The 18,163-nt window shown below is 38.1% G+C and overlaps 1 protein-coding gene across 6 annotated transcripts in view; it reads left to right on the top strand.

Moving 5' to 3' along the window:
* LOC127934660 (tetraspanin-9) overlaps nucleotides 1-18,163 on the top strand; it is a 185,909-nt gene that overhangs the window by 95,899 nt on the left and 71,847 nt on the right. For 3 of the 6 annotated variants that reach the window (XM_052532180.1, XM_052532183.1, XM_052532182.1), the window contains one exon: nucleotides 6,623-6,702. In XM_052532180.1, coding sequence (XP_052388140.1) covers nucleotides 6,623-6,702 — 80 coding nt within the window. Of the gene's footprint in view, nucleotides 1-5,662; nucleotides 6,703-18,163 lie in introns of those variants that run through there. The other 3 variants (XM_052532179.1, XM_052532185.1, XM_052532181.1) reach the window with 1 other exon arrangement.

The following is an 18,163-nucleotide window of genomic DNA, read 5'->3' as shown; positions in this document are numbered from 1 at the left end:
TCAGTGTCATAGAGTGCGTAACACTTTCATCAAAAAGTAATTTTTCAGAATACGCTCTGTGAACATCAGTTAAACTCAGTGATGATAAATGAATAACTAACGTCTTTGACTGAGTGGGTGTTTTCTCATGTGCAATTATTCATAGCAGTGAATAATTCGTTCATAGACACTATTATTATGCATTGACTCCCTGATCTATTGACTTGAAGTCCATCTTGTACAAAAGTGGAAAGCCATGCTTTGCCCAAATGTGGAAAGCCATGCTTTGCTCATTAATCTACACATGCTTCAGGCTTTTTCATCTTGTTTATTAGAGAATTCATATACTTTATCTTTAACTTCAGTTGTTTTGCAGGCGAAGCGTTTCCTCTGAAGCTGTAAATGCTCATGTCGGGTTGAAGTTTGTTTGCTCTACTTTGTTTAGGTTGTTCTGTCCTCTCGCTCTCTTACACGTTTATCTGCTGTTACGCTGATGGATGGGCCAGTGGGTTTGCGGTTTAAACTGGAGATTGAACTGCCGAGTCCATGTTTCCCTGGTTCTTCCATTCGCGTTCTCTCTCTCTCTTACCCTGCCTACCTGTGTGGTCTGCTGCTTTGTCAGCGCAGAGCTGACAGGAGGCCCGGCCCTGTCGTTTGTCTCTCAGTGCCATTCCTATTTGCTCAGAGCTCCGAGGTCATGGAGTCACGCTGCCTGCTGAAGAGTTTGGAGCAAACCTGATTTCGAACTGACAGTCTAAAGTATACCTTAAGATTGTCTGACAAAACTGACATAGTTAAAATATACTTTTATTGTAGTTCCACAGCAGGACTCGGCAAGATTTGGCTGTTTGAGTTTAGCTGTGATTTTCCTTAAGACAGCACACTTTGACAGCATTGATGGCATGTGGATTATTGTAGGAAATAACTTGGACCTTTGGTCAGTTAAAACAATTAATAAAATGTAATGAATATAATAATAAAAAAATACTTGAACAGTTGAAGACTGAAACAAACTTGAAAGTATTCTCAACATTAAAATGACAGTTTATTCAACATTACAGCACCAATTTCTTCTTCTTCTTATTATTTTTTAACCATTGGTGTGCAAATTTGAAATATGTGGGGTGAGTTCAAATATTTTTTTTTCTGTTAATCAACATTATGAAATAATGTCCCTGTATCAGAAATATAATGGTTTATATATATATATATATATATATATATATATATATATATATATATATATATATATATATATATAATTTTTTTTTTTTTTTTTTTTTTTTTTTTTGCTGTGCATTGTTGTATTTGCTGATTTTCATGTTTAATATATGAAGACATTTTGAAGCATATACAAATATTGGCACAAGAAAGCAGAAATTGTCATTTGTGCTGCTAATGTAGGGGTTGGATTATTACTCCATAAAGTTTTATTTATTAAGCATCATCAGACCAGCATTGTCTCCATTACAAGAACATCTTTTCTCCCCCTTTCTAATGAACACTTTTACAGATTCTCAGCCTTATTTCCCTGAATCTGTAGATAATGAGCAAGAACCTTGTGATCGACTCGTCTACTCGGACAAATTATCCACACATAACAAAATGCCAGGCTTATCAGTAAATATCACATAAAATCGATCTCTGACTTGAGTGAAGAAGTGAAAAATTTAGTTCTAATTGTTCACTTGTTTGTTTGAGAAGAGACATTTAACATGAATTTCTAAATATAACCTTTGCCGAGACGCTGCTATGCCAATTGCCAGACTTTCCGGAGACGATCTGTTATGAGCCACAAAATGTGTGACAGTCATTTGTTTGTTCAGAGAGTTCTTTCTCTTCATAGAGGTGTGTGGTCTAGTTTGGGGGTCTTGTTGTTTTCACACCTGCGTACTGTATCTAATCAACACACAACACATCAGCAACTCTCGGAACAGATCACCGTGTATTTTCATATTGCTGTTTAAAACTATATAGAGGGTGAACAGAAAAATAGATATTGATCTTTTTGAGGTCTTAGCCTTTGCTTTCAAATGGGTTCTCTGAATAGATTGCGATGTATAGTTCAAGAAAAAGTTCTTGACCTTGAATGAATTTATGCCTCTGGCTGTCATTTGTTATCGTCCTCAAATATAACTTGTTTATGAATGTTTCTCGCAGCTGCTGAGGTCAGTCATTCGCAAGTTATCATTCTTATGGAATCTGCTGTAGGTATGTGAAGTGGATGCTAAACCATATCAAATTGGTCTGCGTTATATTTAAATCAGTTTTGACCGGCACTGGACTCATTCCATTTTATCTGGATTTTCTGTAATGCATTTTGAGTTCAGAGGGTGATAAATCCTTGTGGTTTTGTCTGTGCTTGAATTTTTATAATTATGCCCTAGATATAAAGACCTATAAAATAGATATTTTGTGCACCAAGGAATTTGTTTCACCAAAGCTCAACAAGCAGAGTCTTTAACAGCCCTATTCTCAACAATTTAGAGCTCTTTTCAGAAACAAAGCTTTTACAGATGACCTAAACACAATTCCATCCTCTTTGCAGCTAAATTAGATTGCTTTATATCTCAGATAATGTCTTGGGAAAGCTAGCACACATCTCAACCGCAGTGCAATTAAAGATATTCAGCTTATGAAAGCAACAAATTAAGATTTAAGCAAATGGAGATAAGGTTCTTGCATGTGTATTGATCTCTTTTTATGTCTTTGTAATCACTCCAGCATGTAGCTCTACAATAATCCACTTAGACAGACTTTGAACTTGTTTTTTTATTGGTTCTCAGTGGGTCTTAGAAGTATCGTCTTCCCCCACTGTTTTGTCCAACTGTTTTGGCCTTTTGTGAAGTGAAATGTAAAAACAAAAAAGGAATTACTGAGAAGAGATCACTCTGTTTTATCATTTAGGCTCCACTGATTTACACTGGCATAGGGTTTGCATGATTGTATCATAATGTAACACAGTGTAAATTCAGTTTTTCTTGTTCATGATTCTCTTTACTTGACATTTGATCTTTCCAATCCTTTATGTGTATGCGTTAATTGAAGTGGTCTAAGACACATGCGGACAAAAAAAAAAAAAAAAAAACAGTAAAATTTTGCGTTAAAATCAGGCCACTGTGGTTTGAGAAAATATCATGATGACCAAATGCTTTTGGAAATGATTACATGGAGTGAGAAAGATATATTTAAAGTATAAAGTAGCATGTTACAGAGGGACTTCTGGTAATGTCCTTCTACTGTTGTTCACTGGAAATCATGAGGTAGCTCATTAATTTGTTTTCATTTGAAATATTTTTGGTGGATATCTAATACAACAGGGATACTATGCAGGTATAAGAAGCAAATAACAAACCATATACAGTACAGACCAAAAGTTTGGACACACCTTCTCATTCAAAGAGTTTTCTTTATTTTCATGACTATGAAAATTGTAGATTCACACTGAAGACATCAAAACTATGAATTAACACATGTGGAATTATAAATGGAATTATATACATAACAAAAAAGTGTGAAACAACTAAAAATATGTCATATTCAAGGTTCTTCAAAGTAGAATCTTTTGCTTTGATTACTGCTTTGCACACTCTTGGCGTTCTCTTGATGAGCTTCAAGAGGTAGTCACCTGAAATGGTCTTCCAACAGTCTTGAAGGAGTTCCCCGAGAGATGCTTAGCACTTGTTGTCCCTTTTGCCTTCTGTCTGCAGTCCAGCTCACCCCTAAACCATCTGGATTGGGTTCAGGTCCGGTGACTGTGGAGGCCAGGTCATCTGGCGCAGCACCCCATCAATCTCCTTCTTGGTCAAATAGCCCTTGATGCCTTCAGTGTGACTCTACGATTTTCATAGTCATGAAAATGAAGAAAACTCTTTGAATGAGAAGGTGTGTCCAAACTTTTGGTCTGTACTGTATATCGTTGTGAGTATGCTCTCTTGTGATTATCAAGTTCGGTGTGTGCTCTTGAGCATGTTCACTTTGCACAGGACAGAATCTGCTGAAGATGGCCCTGGGGTGGCCAAACGAATGCCCGTCAGCCCGCGTGTCAGCATTGATCCAGGCCATATTGAATCAGGCCTTAGCAGACTCACGACTTCAACCTGAAGGGCTCTGCATTCTGGAGCTTTCCACATGGGGTTTCGGATCTGAATAAAGCCTGATTCTTCAATCAAGACCATCCACAACGTTGTCAATATCATTGAGATTAGGGGCTGTTTATAGCTGTGAATCATGCTACTGAATGCAGGGGTTCAGAGTGGATATCTGCAGGAAAAAGACACAGTAAATTGGAGGCAGTATTGTGATGAAACACAATGATCGATGACAGCTGACTGATTTGCTGATCTAAGTTGCCAAATTAACCGTTTCACACTTGCAGTTTGAAATGCTTAATTAGTGCCTACTGGCTATTTAGTCAAGTTTCTCTGAGGCGTGAAAGTAAAGTGAACTAGATTTCTGCTTTTTCTGAGGAAAACATTAGGGGTGCTTACCTGAGCAAAAGTCACTTGCCTTTGTGGCCCACCCTCAAGTTTTCCATCTTGCTCCAAAAATCACTCTCAAGGCCAGTGAAGCCTTAAAAAAATATTTAACCCAAGTAGGAACAATAGTAATAGCTTAGCATGCACCACAATTTAATTTAATTTAACTTAGTTTAGTTTAGTTTTATTTCGTTGTTATGCTTCTTGCCTTTAATTATAGATAGTAGAGTGCCAGAATGAAAGTCAGACTAAACCCAGGTCCCTGTAAGCTAATTATATGGAATTATATGGCTAATCAAAATAACTGCTCACAAGTAAATCACATTTTTAATTAGCAGATGACCACTTCTAGCTTATATATTGCTTTAGTTTCTCTATCAAGAACCAGATAATGATATTTCAGCAGTTGAATCACCTAAGTCTTTTTAAAGGAAATTGAAACAATGCACATTTACAGTCTACAGTATGTATAAAACATGTTCGCTGTGAGCACACGGCATGCATCAGGTACTAAAGATGTAACCCTTACATTCTGCAGAAAAGCCTGAAGTATCTCCAAGCTCCTATCCAGTATCCATGCTTGAAATAGTGCTATAATTCCTGAGTCTGATGCACTGCCAATTTACCCGTGCTCCTTACACGGCAACGGGGGAGAGCATGGATAAAGGGTTTTAAAGTAGTAAACACCGGTCATGCACAAACCTCCACATATCCTCACAGGTTTCACTTCACTGCTGTATTTCTCTGAATATTATTGTTATATTTGATTACCCCGTAAATACATTAACTTATGGGTGACTTGGAAGTGGTTACATGATTAAATTCAGTTCCTTATTTTTGCAGATATTGCAACTTAAAGCTTGTTTTAATAACATACAGTCCCATGCTATAGGGAAATGTGCAGCTGCATGCTTCCTCTCATGTTCATCTCGCTGCACCTCCTCCACCATCAGCTCATGATTTTTTTTTTTTATTCATCATTGCCCTCCCAGACTCTCTCCTGGCCAGCCGGTGAAGTTGAGAGCACTGAACTTGTATAGGCATAAAGCACCGTGATGATAAGCATATTAAAGCTGCTATATTGGCTGGGGGAGGGGCTAGCACCAGCATCTGCTGTCCTATTGGTGGTCTGAGTGGAAGGGGAGGGGCTGAAGGGAGTACAGTCATAGAGAGAGAGAGAGAGAGAGAGAGAGAGAGAGAGAGAGGTGAAGGCTTAGAATTAGGTTGGGAGGGAATGCCCACTCGATGCGGCTGCTGATAATAGCGCGTATCAGCACCAGAGCAGTGACTGAGTGAGCGCAGACAGAGAGAGGAGGAGAGGAGCAAGGAACAGCATGCTCTGCCAGAGAGTGGTTGAATCAAAGCAGCGTGATTGATTCAGGCAAACGAGGGTAAAAAAATCAATAAAAAGAGCTATAGAGAGTCTCGCGGAGCGCAGAATTATGTGAGGAGAACAGGGGTGTAAGTTAGAAGGCTGTGGGAACTTATCAGCTCCTCGTGGAAAGGCAGAGCTGAGGTCAGCAGGCAGGAGCGTGGGATCGGGCAGCAGCTGAACCAAGTCGGACATTGCTTGGACTAGGACACTCTTAGAGGGGTAACAAGGGGCGTAGGGTGAAGAAATACTGCTGAAACTTCAGTTACACTCAATGCACACCTGCTCGTGGGAGTCACACTTCTGGATATTACAGCAAGGCTACAGGGCAAGCTGCCACATCCACTAGAGCGATTTTGCAAAGCCACTTTCTGATTGACTTATTCCTGATCTTTTGTGTGAAAGAGAAAGACTAGCACTTTTTGGAACACTAGCGCGCAAGTTCAAGCTTCTGTTCAAAGACTATTCTGAGAGACATGATAGAGAATGAAATAAAGAAAGCGGCTTCCATTCCAGAGCATGGAGAAGTCAAGTAGTGAGGAATCCGCCATTCACCGTAGCCCCTCTGTGGACAGCCGTGACTCCGATTTTGCCCAAGCCTCCACCTCCGGTCGGCCGTTCGGAGGACGAGGCTTTAACGCTGGTGCTTTTTACGGGTCCACTGGCCCACGTGCACAAACCTCTGCTCCGAGTGGGGCAGCCAGCGATGACAAAGCCAACAATAAGTACAAGTCTCCTAAAGGCAGCAAATACGTGGTCTTTTATCTGGATCTATCCTTTGTGTTCCTTCTAGAGTTCAAGAAGTGCAACATGGCTAGAGGCTGTCTGTGCTGCCTGAAATACATGATGTTCGTCTTCAACCTCATCTTCTGGGTAAGTCACACTTTGAATTTCCTTGACTTCTGCTCTGTTCTACTTCCGCAGATAGTGAGGTACTAAAGGTTTGTGGTCGCTCGGTCAGAATTTGGTTTCTAGCTCAGTAAAGGTAACAAGTGTACATTGAGATGGTGCGTTCTCCTCAGAGCGACCTGTGCCGGTACTGGGACTTTCCTGTCATGCGTTTTTCCTATGTTACGTCAGGCTAGCCATGCTCTCATTTATGTATTCGTTACTATTTTTGGCTGCCTTTGAGTCTCTTGGGGCACCCTGGGAAAACTGTGCCACACTCCCGAAATGGGTTTAGCTTTGATGAGATTCTGTGATGTTTACCATAAGTATCATGTCCATGTTCTTGCTTTAATCACATTCAGTCATAGGTCTTAACAACTTTGTAGTTTGTTACTTTAAACAATCAGTTAAACACATTTAGTTTGGTATTGCTTCAACAAACACTTAATTTATCGTGTTTCTGTTTCATTTTGCCCATGCATTTTATTAATTTTTAGTATTATGTGGTTAACTGTTGCTTTATGCTGACGTAATTGTTTTCAGTTTGCAAACCTCAAGTCCATGTTTTTGTCAACTCCATTTGTTATGAAGCATATCTCAGAAAAATGGAGGTAGTGGATTAAAATCTGATGGGAGAGAGTGTATGGAGGACATTTAGCGGTGTCTTTTGTGCAGAGGCACTCATGCATAAACGCTAATCGCATAAGCTAACAAGGTTCGCCTCGCACACATACTCTCACAAAGTGATATCTGGGCCATGTCTGACTCGCTAAAAGCGATAAGGAGTCTGCCTGAGCATAAAATACTTCGCCCATCCATCATCCACCTCTCTGTCTATGACCAAATATTTGACTTTATATATACAGTATGAATCCCAAGACTTCAGTACAACCCACGTATGTTGTGAAATGTAGTTCAGGATGGGTGGCTCGTCACGTTACAGAGTCCTGAGACTTGTTTTGATCTAGGCAAAGACATAAGTGTGAAAGGTGTGTGTGCAAGGGAGAACAACATGTGGAGGTGTCACAAGGTAGATACTAGAGTCATTCCTTGGAGGGCATTATACTTGTGTGATCCTACTGTTTTTCACAGAGAGACACTCCCACAGAGGCTCTCTCAGCTCACCGGGGCATTAAATCCTTCAATAGCTATGAGAACAGATGGTAGATTATGGCCAAAGGTTGTGAGCTTTGATACAATGGACTGTCAGTGAGATTTTGAAGTCCCTGAATCGTTCTTTAAGAAACAAGGTCTAATAACAAAGATTCGTTTGGAGAAAGTGTCTGTGCATTAGTAGTAGCAGCAAGAACCACTTGGCCGCTGGCGACACAGCTCCTGCTAAGGGGTAATTTAGATGTTCTGGTGGTAATATTCTTTTAATGATTCTTCACAGGACCTGAGTTGAGTCCCATGAGGTCATTCCAACATGTGCCGCAGTCAAAGTCCCAGAGATATGCGTGTGCAGTCACCAGTGTGTGTGTGTGTGATTTAGGGTTACGACATGCCTCAGAGAGTGATGGCGATTGAAGCTTGGTGATCTCCAAAGAGAGTGTGCCTCTGTATCATGACACCCCTGGAAACACACTCCTCTTGCTTTGGCACTCCAGGAATCGCAAGGTTACCATTCTGTGGAACATTGAAGCCTGTCACCCCATCCGCTTTAGAGAGCCAGGTGCTGCCGCCTGCTGCCTCTTCACAGGGCTTACGGTTGTAACTCGAGGCACTAGGTAAATAGAAGCAGTAACCTCAGGCATGTCATGGGGCTCCTGTACAGGACAACATAATAAGTTGCTCGTGACCATCTGGCTCATCTTTTTTAAGGTGGATTAGCTTGGTTTGAGCTGGACGGCATCAGCAGAGTTTAGAGCGTTTAGTGGTGAGCTTGATCATACCATGCTGTGTTCCTGACTCTGTAACAGTCAGCACTCAACATGTCTAAACGACTCATACATTTTGGTCTATTTATTGGGAATTTATTGATAATTTTCTCCAGGGGCACCAAGCAGAATTGAACAAATAGTGACCATTTCCAACCAGGTTCCTATCTTTCTCTTTCCCTATTACATTTAGTCATCAAAATATGAAGTTCCCTTTGTTCTTCAGACAGTCCTGATGCAGAAATGGCATTCATAAATAAATAAAATAAACAGCATGTTGTTTTCAAAGTAATACTACTGTATTGTTATGTTTAAAGCTGAAAAAAAAATGTTTTAACTGGAAAATAGTTTTGTATTAAGTTGATAATGTATATTTTATTCTGCTCACTATTCTTATTATTATATTAACCATCTGTAAAGTGTATTATATATATATATATATATATATATATATATATATATATATATATTTATTTATTTATTATTATATTTTTTTATTTTTTTATTTTTTTGTGGGGGGGGGATTTGGAAATTGTTAAAATAATAATATAATAAGAAGTATAGTGAGCAGAAAAATATATTCTATTACTTTGAAAAACTATTGCATTTTGGTAAAATATTAAATAAAAGCTTAATTTAATATTAGATGAAAATATATTTCCTTTCAAGGGCCATTCTAGCACCTGCCCCAAACATTTAGTCCTGCTATTTATACAGTTGTCAATGCACACTAAACTGAAAAATTACATCAGCTCTAATTACATCAGTTATTAATTGTTAATGAATATTGATTGTCAGTTTTTACTTTGGCTACCTTCTCATAAATGGCGCCAAACAGCCTCTCAGACTCACATAAGCTCACCAGATTCATTACAACCTCATTTAATCCTGGTGAGCTGATGTCATTTGTCTATATCATTTGAACCAGGCTGAGCCATATTTCACACCAATATTTCAGTGGCTCTGTGCTTTTTCTTTGTCCTCCTGCTGTTCTGTTACAGTTTTACGGCTGGCTAAAGCACTACAGCAGGATGCCCCTTGCACAACATCCTTCTTAAAAGACTGAATGCACAAGCCTCATTTTGCCTCTATTATCATATTACATCCACCATATTCTTATTCAAACAGTACTGCCACCTCAGCAGTTTGCTCCAAAGTTGAGCTGTTCCTTATCAAAGCTGCAGATTCTTTGTGTTTAGGAATTCTGAGTTACACTCTTGGGATTGCAGGGGATTTATCTGTCATTTGGGACAAGGCAAAAAAATATTAGGATGCCTGTCGATTTCAACACCTGGGTTGACATTTTAAAGTGTGAAATGTTGGTGCTGCTGGGTGCTTCTACAAAACTCACAATATGAGTGGCAGTCTTGGGGTGCTTTGGGAAGGAAGGGGGGGGGGGGGGTGCTGTAGAATGAATGAGCGATAGAATGGATGTCCACACTGCGGCAATGGCACACTCTCTCCACCCTTCCTGCTACCTACGTACAGTATGTTTTCCTACAGAGCTTCCAACCAAGGAAGCAAAGCAGGTTGTCTTTATCTTATTCATTCTATGGCTTCACTTCTTTATTAAATCCATTTAAGGGCTTTAATCATTCTTTGCAGCAGGAAATTGCACATTTAACAAACTTTCACAAATCTGTTCTCACCTCAACACTTTCTCCTGACAAGTATGTTAACCTTTTATTCTTAGAAGAAACACTTAAGATCTTTTGTATTTGTTCATGTTGAATGGAGAGCAGAAGCTAAAAACCTAACATCACAATATTGAATAAAACTTATATATACAACTTGATTGGGGTTAGTATTTTTATTAGTAACAAAGCATCTTCAATTTAAAAATTCTAAAAATAGTCTTAAAATCAAATTTTAGTGAATGATTTTATGATTACTATTTCTTCCCCTCGACTTGCTATATCATACGTACAATTACTAATTCGTTCCCTCAATTTATTAATTGTGGGGACAACTTCAAATCGAGGGAACAAAATAGCAAATGGTGCACACGATTTAGCCTACTATTTTTATCCTGCATGCCATGTGCAGGGGTCCGTACTTCTTAAAATACAAGGTGCCGATTTACAAACTGGTCTGGAGAAAGTGTTGTAGATACAGCAGTCTGTTGAAATTTTTAATCATACAATTTCACACTGCAAACAGTGATTGTTAGGCACTTCATGAAGTGAAAAGAGCAAATGGGTTCTACACAAACAGAACTGTATTGCGGCAACGACCATGACAAGGAGTTTTGTTCATCTCCACAGTATTTTCCTTTCTGTTTAGAACCATTTGCTAATTTCTTATGTTTTTTTTTTTCTGCACTACGAATTTAATAGGAATTGAATGCAGCAGATTTGTAATTAGTCCCTTTTCGTGCATCTGATAAAGTTGTTTACCACTTTCTTGCCTTAACATAATTTACTCAGCTTCTTGGTTTTCTGTGTATCTAGGGAAATTTCTCTCAATAAGTGCATCTAGACCGTCGATTTCCTGTACCGTTGCCTCTTGCATCCTGGAAGGGCTCATTAGCTCTGGGATATGGTTGGATCAGTTGGAGATGTGTTTCTTTCCAGGGGGTCTAACTCTGTGGAGTGGTTAAGAATCTTTATTTATAATTAGTTCTGCACAACTTCATATTACTTAAATACAAAGTAATTAAATTTTGCTACTTTATTTGTACATTATTTGTGTTTTGTACATTGTTTAAGTATCCTTTTGGCCTGAAGTCCAGAGGTAGCAATCTAATAAAGGCCTATTCAGTAGTGGGCCTGAGGCACAATGCAGGGTGGCCTTCATTTTAAGCGTTTGAGCCATTTCAGCAACAGATCTGTTTATGCCTTTTCGGCCTCTGATACAAAGCACCTCATGGTCAAATTAAAAATAAAATTCACCCTTAAGGGTAAGAAATCTTTTGGAAATCTCCATAACACCTTGAGAGACGTATACTGTAAGTTGACTAATTTGTCATTTTATTTTCCTCTCTCCTGCCTACCCCCATGAGGAAATCTTTAAAACTGTACAAAAATAAATCAAAGGGCTATATGTGGCATATTCAAGGCAACCAAAGAAACACAGACCTATCTGTCAAAATCTTAACAGTTCTTGTTTAAGACCTTGAACAATTATGTGTTTTTAGAAATATCAGGCGTTCAGCACTTTCTTTAAGCATTTTATTAGCTCTTGTGATTCTGCTGAAGTGTCATGTAATGCAGGAACTATGTGCATTTTGGCTGCTGCATCAGATCCTAATGCTTTGTCTCGTTCCGTAAGCATCACATTATTATTAAAACTCCTGTGTGCTGTATCATTCAGCTGCACTTTGTTTGTTTGTGGTTGAAAGGATAAATGTACAGTGGAGGTGGAGCTTGTCTCATGAATATTACTATTGAATATCTAGTTGTCTTCTTGGATTTGTTGAAAATCACACAGTGGTAATTTAGCAATTTTTGACTTTTATGAAATGTTTAAAAAAAAATAGCAGGATTAAATGTGCAGCATAGCAATATTAATTTAGCCTACTTTTTCTTCCTGGAAAAAAAAAAGAACCTGGGTATAGCAGAAGCCCTCCATTTGAACAAGATGATTTTAGCATGAAAAGACAGTCATATGGAAGAAGTCATGGCTCATCAAGGATCATTTACTGATAATGACATCATACCGTCTCTGAGGACCACAAACCAGATGAAGTGAAAGGCAAAGATGTGGCCCGCTGCTCAGAATGAACCTGTTTATATTTTAGTATGTATTCATTTGCAATTTATTGAAATGAACTGATCATACTCCACTTTATTGTGAGGTAATATCACATCTCTTTCTCACAGGCTGCTGGCTAGATCCCTGCTTGTTGGTTGTGAAACGATCATCATTATGCCACGTGACTGTGAAGTGGTTTGAAATGGTTCCTTTAAAGTCATTCTTGATTTAGTCTTTCATAGATCATTCATGAGTGGGGAAACCTTCCCCATCCCACTCCCAGCTCAACCCTTAGCAGAAGAATCAATGCTAATCTTCACCTAAGCTGTCAATTAATGCAGATTGCAAGAGTAGCATGCCCCAGTCAGCACTTTCCATGTCACCTACAAGCAAATTATGCAGGAAATCAATGCCAACATGTCAGATCATGCCGACTCTCCCAGCTTGCACCTTTCACCTGGTGCTGGGATATGACACCAGAGCTTGTTGTGGTTAGCGCTGTGCAGTTTAATTAACAGGAAAGAGGATGCTTAATGGGGCATTAGCAGCTGGGGAACTGTATTTTAGTTTGTTCAATTGTTCATTGTTCTATCATTCTTTCAATCTGATCATTCATTCTGTGGTTGTATCGTTCTTTCTATCTATTTATTTATCTGTAAGGCCAATAAACCTCATACTTCAGGGTGTACTACTTATTTTCTAAATTTGAATTGGAATTACATTTTTGCATCCTGTGTGCTGCTGTGCCACAATACAAATTCAGGAATTAAATCTGAATAAAAGACGAGAAAGATCTCAATTCAGTTCTGAATAATGCCTTCTTTTGGGATGGTCTCAAGTGACCCAAATGTGTAAAACTTCCCATTCAATCGTGCAGCAATTGTTCTGTTGGGTTTCTGTTGCTAGGGTAAAGATGAAGGAACCTCACGTGGAATTTATCTCCGGCATCTCCACCTCCAAAAGGTCCTCCAGAGGGCTCATTCTACCATTAATCTTCACTCCATATCCCTTAGGCACAACCTCAATTTGGTCTATTAGATGTGATTGCTTTTCCACCAAAACCTGAAAGGCATGGATAGGATTTTTGTGTTTGGATCTACTTATTTTTCAGAGAGAGAGAGGGAGAGAGAGAGAGAGAGAGAGAGAGAGAGAGAAACCCTCTGAGAATCAGCCCACGGCAGTGCATTTTGGCTCTCTGAGGCATCATGCATTCAGGAGACAGGTTTTTGCCCAGCTTTTTGATAAGGACCATTCGTCCATCTTGTGTGCAGTCTGGAGTGAGTTGTTGTCACTGTCTGAATGAGAATAGACTTTATTCCAAGCTCAGCATGGATATGGGTCCTCTCCCGCCACACTGCGAAGTCAGTCTTGAGTAATATAGACTGTATGAATGACTAAATCATTTTTGTGGTCACAAGAGATGCTCCAATCAGAATTCTTGCAGCCGATACCGAGTAGCGTTTTCTTGTCAAAGTGATTGGCCGATACCGATACGTATTCTGATGCTTCAAGCTTTATGTAGACCGTTTCATCAGGTGTACGCGCCTGGCCCGAAGTGAACTTCCGGTCTGTGTTTGTTTATCAGTCTGGCTATGGCAGTGGCTACAAACGCAGTTAAAGTTAAGGTGGTGATTAGACTGAAGTTGGCCTCAGGTTGTTCTGCTGTGGGATGTTTCCTCCATACATTTATTAATTTGTGGCACTCACTACAATATCAAAACTGACCAATTTTTCAAAAGGCTTTGTTGAATAAACATGAGCACATACTGCACGTTTAAAAATCAAAACGAGGGTTGGGTGTTTTTATATCCCTGTATTTCTGAAGGAAGGCTATCTTCAGAAGATTTTCGATGTCATTTTCATTTAATCTTTCATGTTATATGCCTGATAAAGCAGCGTTTGTGAGCTCAGTGCTGATTTGCGTATAGCTGTTAATGGGGAATCCTCTGTTTCTCCCGCTTTAAAGTACAACCTGCTGCCATCTGATTTACGCAGCAAACATATTTTGCTTTTCATATATCCAAGTGCACTGCAGATAATTTACGGGTCGGGTAATTAAATGCATTCTGATTATTTGCGGGTGTGTCGCAGGTAGATAAATTAATCATAAATAATTCCATCATAAATAATGCAAATATTACCTAAATCAGTGAGGCTCAGATCAGCTCTAACATCATTGAATCTGCTGTTAAAAATTAACCATCCATACATCATATCATCATGAAAAACATACAAGACAAAAAAAATAAAATAAGAAATTCTAATTGTTTCTCGAAACGTTATAGCATTTTCACACTGGCAATGACATGACTTTGGCTCAAAATCATTTATGTCCCATGCATCATGTACATGCATCATGACATCGGCTTCATCAAATTCCGATTGGTTGTGAGATCGGCCAAATAGTGAGTATCGGTCGAGTCATGAAATGTGATTATCGGCCGATACCGATCTCTGGCTGATTGATCGGAACATCCCTAGTGGTCAGTGATGTATTATTTTGTATAGTCATATAAACCTTCCATGTTATGTGTCACCACCTGATCCTTGTGTGTTGAGGATAGGGATGTTAAATCAAATGCACTCTGGGAGGTAAAAATTACCTGGCATGAATCATCTATTTTCGTGATTATTGTAAGTGGGCTAATTCAGTTAGGCAGTATACTACATCGAAATCATCCCCATTTTAAAGCTTATGTCAATCAACATGATTGTCATAAAGTCCCAAGGTTGAATCTTCCAGATATCTCAAATTATTCTACATTTTAATTAAAAGCTTAAGGTTTGCATATGCAATAGATTATGCTTCAATGGAGTGCAGCGGCTTTAAAATACATTGAAATCTAAATTCTGCAACATGATCTGAGCTGTTTTTGTTTTATAACTGACCTTGCACGTCCTCATCAAAGCTCAGACGTCTCATCGTCTTGTCATTTAATTCCAAATCGAATTTTACACTCAATCAGAAAAGCACTGTATAAAGCAACATTATGGTTTATATATCTCTGCACTTCAAAAATGATGGAATTATGTTTTTCAGCTGCTGTACTGTGCTATAATGTTTTTTGAAGCATCTAAGACTACTATAGTGGGAGCATATAGAGAGATTGGTTTTAACAAGGGTTAGCTTTACTTTAACTATATGGATCGTATAATTTACTGCAAATAAGACAGATGCCATATGTTAGTGTGCCGGATTAATTGACTGAAAGCACTCTTCCTCCTAACAGATGATACTGTTGCTCGTATTTGACTTTTTAAAAGCGATCAGGTGTGCATAAAGTATGATTTCTATTTGGATTACAGGCATGACCCAACGAGTGCCAAGGAAAAGCAGCACGGGGTGGATTGTTTCATCAGCTAATATGGGAAAACAAAACCACTAATGAGCTCACACTAAACTTAGTTTGGAACGTGACCTCTGCACTACTTGACACCGAGAAATGAGACCAAGAATCAAGAGAATCATTTTCACACAGTGGAACAGATTTGCATTTCATTGCCTGTACAGCGAAAAAGATTTGTGAATATATTTCGTATTGGTCTCTTCGGATCCTTTGCCCTCCAACATTATTTTCCTATGCTGATAATAATCACTCATGCTCACTGCTGATGCCTTTAGCCCGTGGGTTTATTTTTATGTTTTTAATAAGGCCTATGAAAAGACTTCTGTACAGGCTGTATCCTTCATTTCAACACACAAACCCATTTATTCTGAGAGAAACACTCAATCTTTTTGTTCCATTTTAATTTATCATGTTTTGCTCAATCAAAACGAGACAACAGGAAAGTACTTTAATGTTTTAAAGGAAACAGGTGGCTGTTTTAGTGATTAACTGATCAGAGAGACAGCATTTGCTTATATGCATCCTCCATGAAGATTCATTAAATGCAGCTTTATTTGTGAAGTGGTGAGCAGAACTTTGCTGACTGTACTTTTCAAAACTGATTTCATGATGGTATACTGTAAAAAAAATGTTTTTATGTTTTTGAAAGAGGTCACCAAGGCTGTTTTAATTTAAATAATATGCATAAATTAATTTAATATGAAGAGAAAAAACAGTCATACTTTTTTTAAACATTTTATTGCATACATGTTATAAAATAACTGGTTTCTATTTGAAATAATTAAAACATGTAATTTATTCCTGTGATGTAATGCTGAATTTTCAGCAACCATCATAGTCTTCAGTCCACAGGGTGCTTTAGAAATCATTCTGATATGCTGATTTGGTATTCAAGAAACTTTTGAACATAATTATTTTCTTTTTGTCAGTATTTTCTTTTTGTTAGTCCATCATGCATTTTAAACTTGCTCACTTTGCCCTTTCACCTTTATTATTCTTTACCAAATGTGATGTTATAGCTCCACAAATAAATAACCATAGAGCAAAGGTCAGCGAGTATGTCACATCCAAACTTTAACATAGGCGAATGACCTGAATAATTGGGTCAATAGCAATTTATGATGTCATTCTCCAGAAATATCAGTGGACAGCTGTGCAGGGTGTAACTAGAGAAGCCACGGGAAATTGGCGAATGCGATGTAAAGTCATCCTGCTGCCTCACGTGTGCTCAGATGACATATCCATCACTGGCCTTGAAGCATTTGCTGCTATATGCATGATGGAAAAGAGCCTCTCCCAGAATGACCATTGAGCCTCACAGCAACTCTGAATATAATGAAACCGCTTCACCAGCAAGAAAGAGATGAGCAACTCTTTAAAGGATTAGTTCACTTTAAAATTACAATTTCCTGATAATTTACTAACGACCCCCATGTTATTCAAGATGTTTATGACCTTCTTTCTTCAGTTGAAAATAAATGAAGGTTTCTGATGAAAACATTCCAGGATTATTCTCCTTATAGTGGACTTCAACACCTACCAAACGGTTGAAGGTCAAAACAACAGTTTTAGTAGAGCCCTACACAATACCAGATGAGGAATAAGGGTCTTATTTAGCAAACGATACGTCATTTTATAAATAAAAAAATATATATGCATGCTTTATAGACAGAAATCCTCACCTTGCACTGCTCTGTGATGCATGTCGATGACTTAACGCTATATGTAATTATGTTGAAAAGGTCACGCTTGATGTAGGCAGAATTACCGCCTTTAACTTGACGGACATTTTTAGGAGCATGTAAAAATCTGGAGGAGAGATGATAGAACTACCTTTTTGAGCTCCCTTCAGCCACTCTTTGAATATTTCAGGGCAACAGCACTTTAATAGCATGGCAAAGCTTTTGAACAGCACTACAGGGAATTTATGGTTAAAGACAGTCATTTGAAACCAAAGTGAAATCTCACTTTATTCACTCATATCATGTTTCTGTCTAATCTGAAGCTCCAGGAAGAGGAATATTCAATTGTTGTTATTATTGTATGGTATTATAAATATTTTCCAGAATGTGCTGGATAAGAAAAAAAAGCAATGATTTAACTGACAATTTGTGCTATCAGATAAATAAATTCTGATTAATAGTACATGAATTTGAATGGATGAATTCATGACTGAATTTATGACATTTGTGTGTGTGTGTGTGTGTGTGTGTGTGTGTGTGTGTATATATATATATATATATATATGATGTATGTATACATGATGTATGTATATATTAAAGAAATATATGTAATATATATTTATATATAATATAAATTATATATAAACATGATTATATATGTACATTTAATATTTATTGTGTGTAACTTTTATTTTGGATGCAATTAATTGATTTGTCAGCAATACTGACAATATAAAGGCTGATTTAATTTTGCATTATGACTTATTTAACTTATTTTCTATATGATCTTTATTCATATAGTATAAAATACAGCTACCTCTAAAATTTTAAGAGGATCATCATATTT

This window comes from Carassius gibelio, chromosome A18 (assembly GCF_023724105.1).
Source record: "Carassius gibelio isolate Cgi1373 ecotype wild population from Czech Republic chromosome A18, carGib1.2-hapl.c, whole genome shotgun sequence".
NCBI lineage: Eukaryota > Metazoa > Chordata > Actinopteri > Cypriniformes > Cyprinidae > Carassius > Carassius gibelio.
The sequence above is the reverse complement of the archived record's forward strand: the minus strand, read 5'-3'. Positions and strand labels throughout refer to the sequence as shown.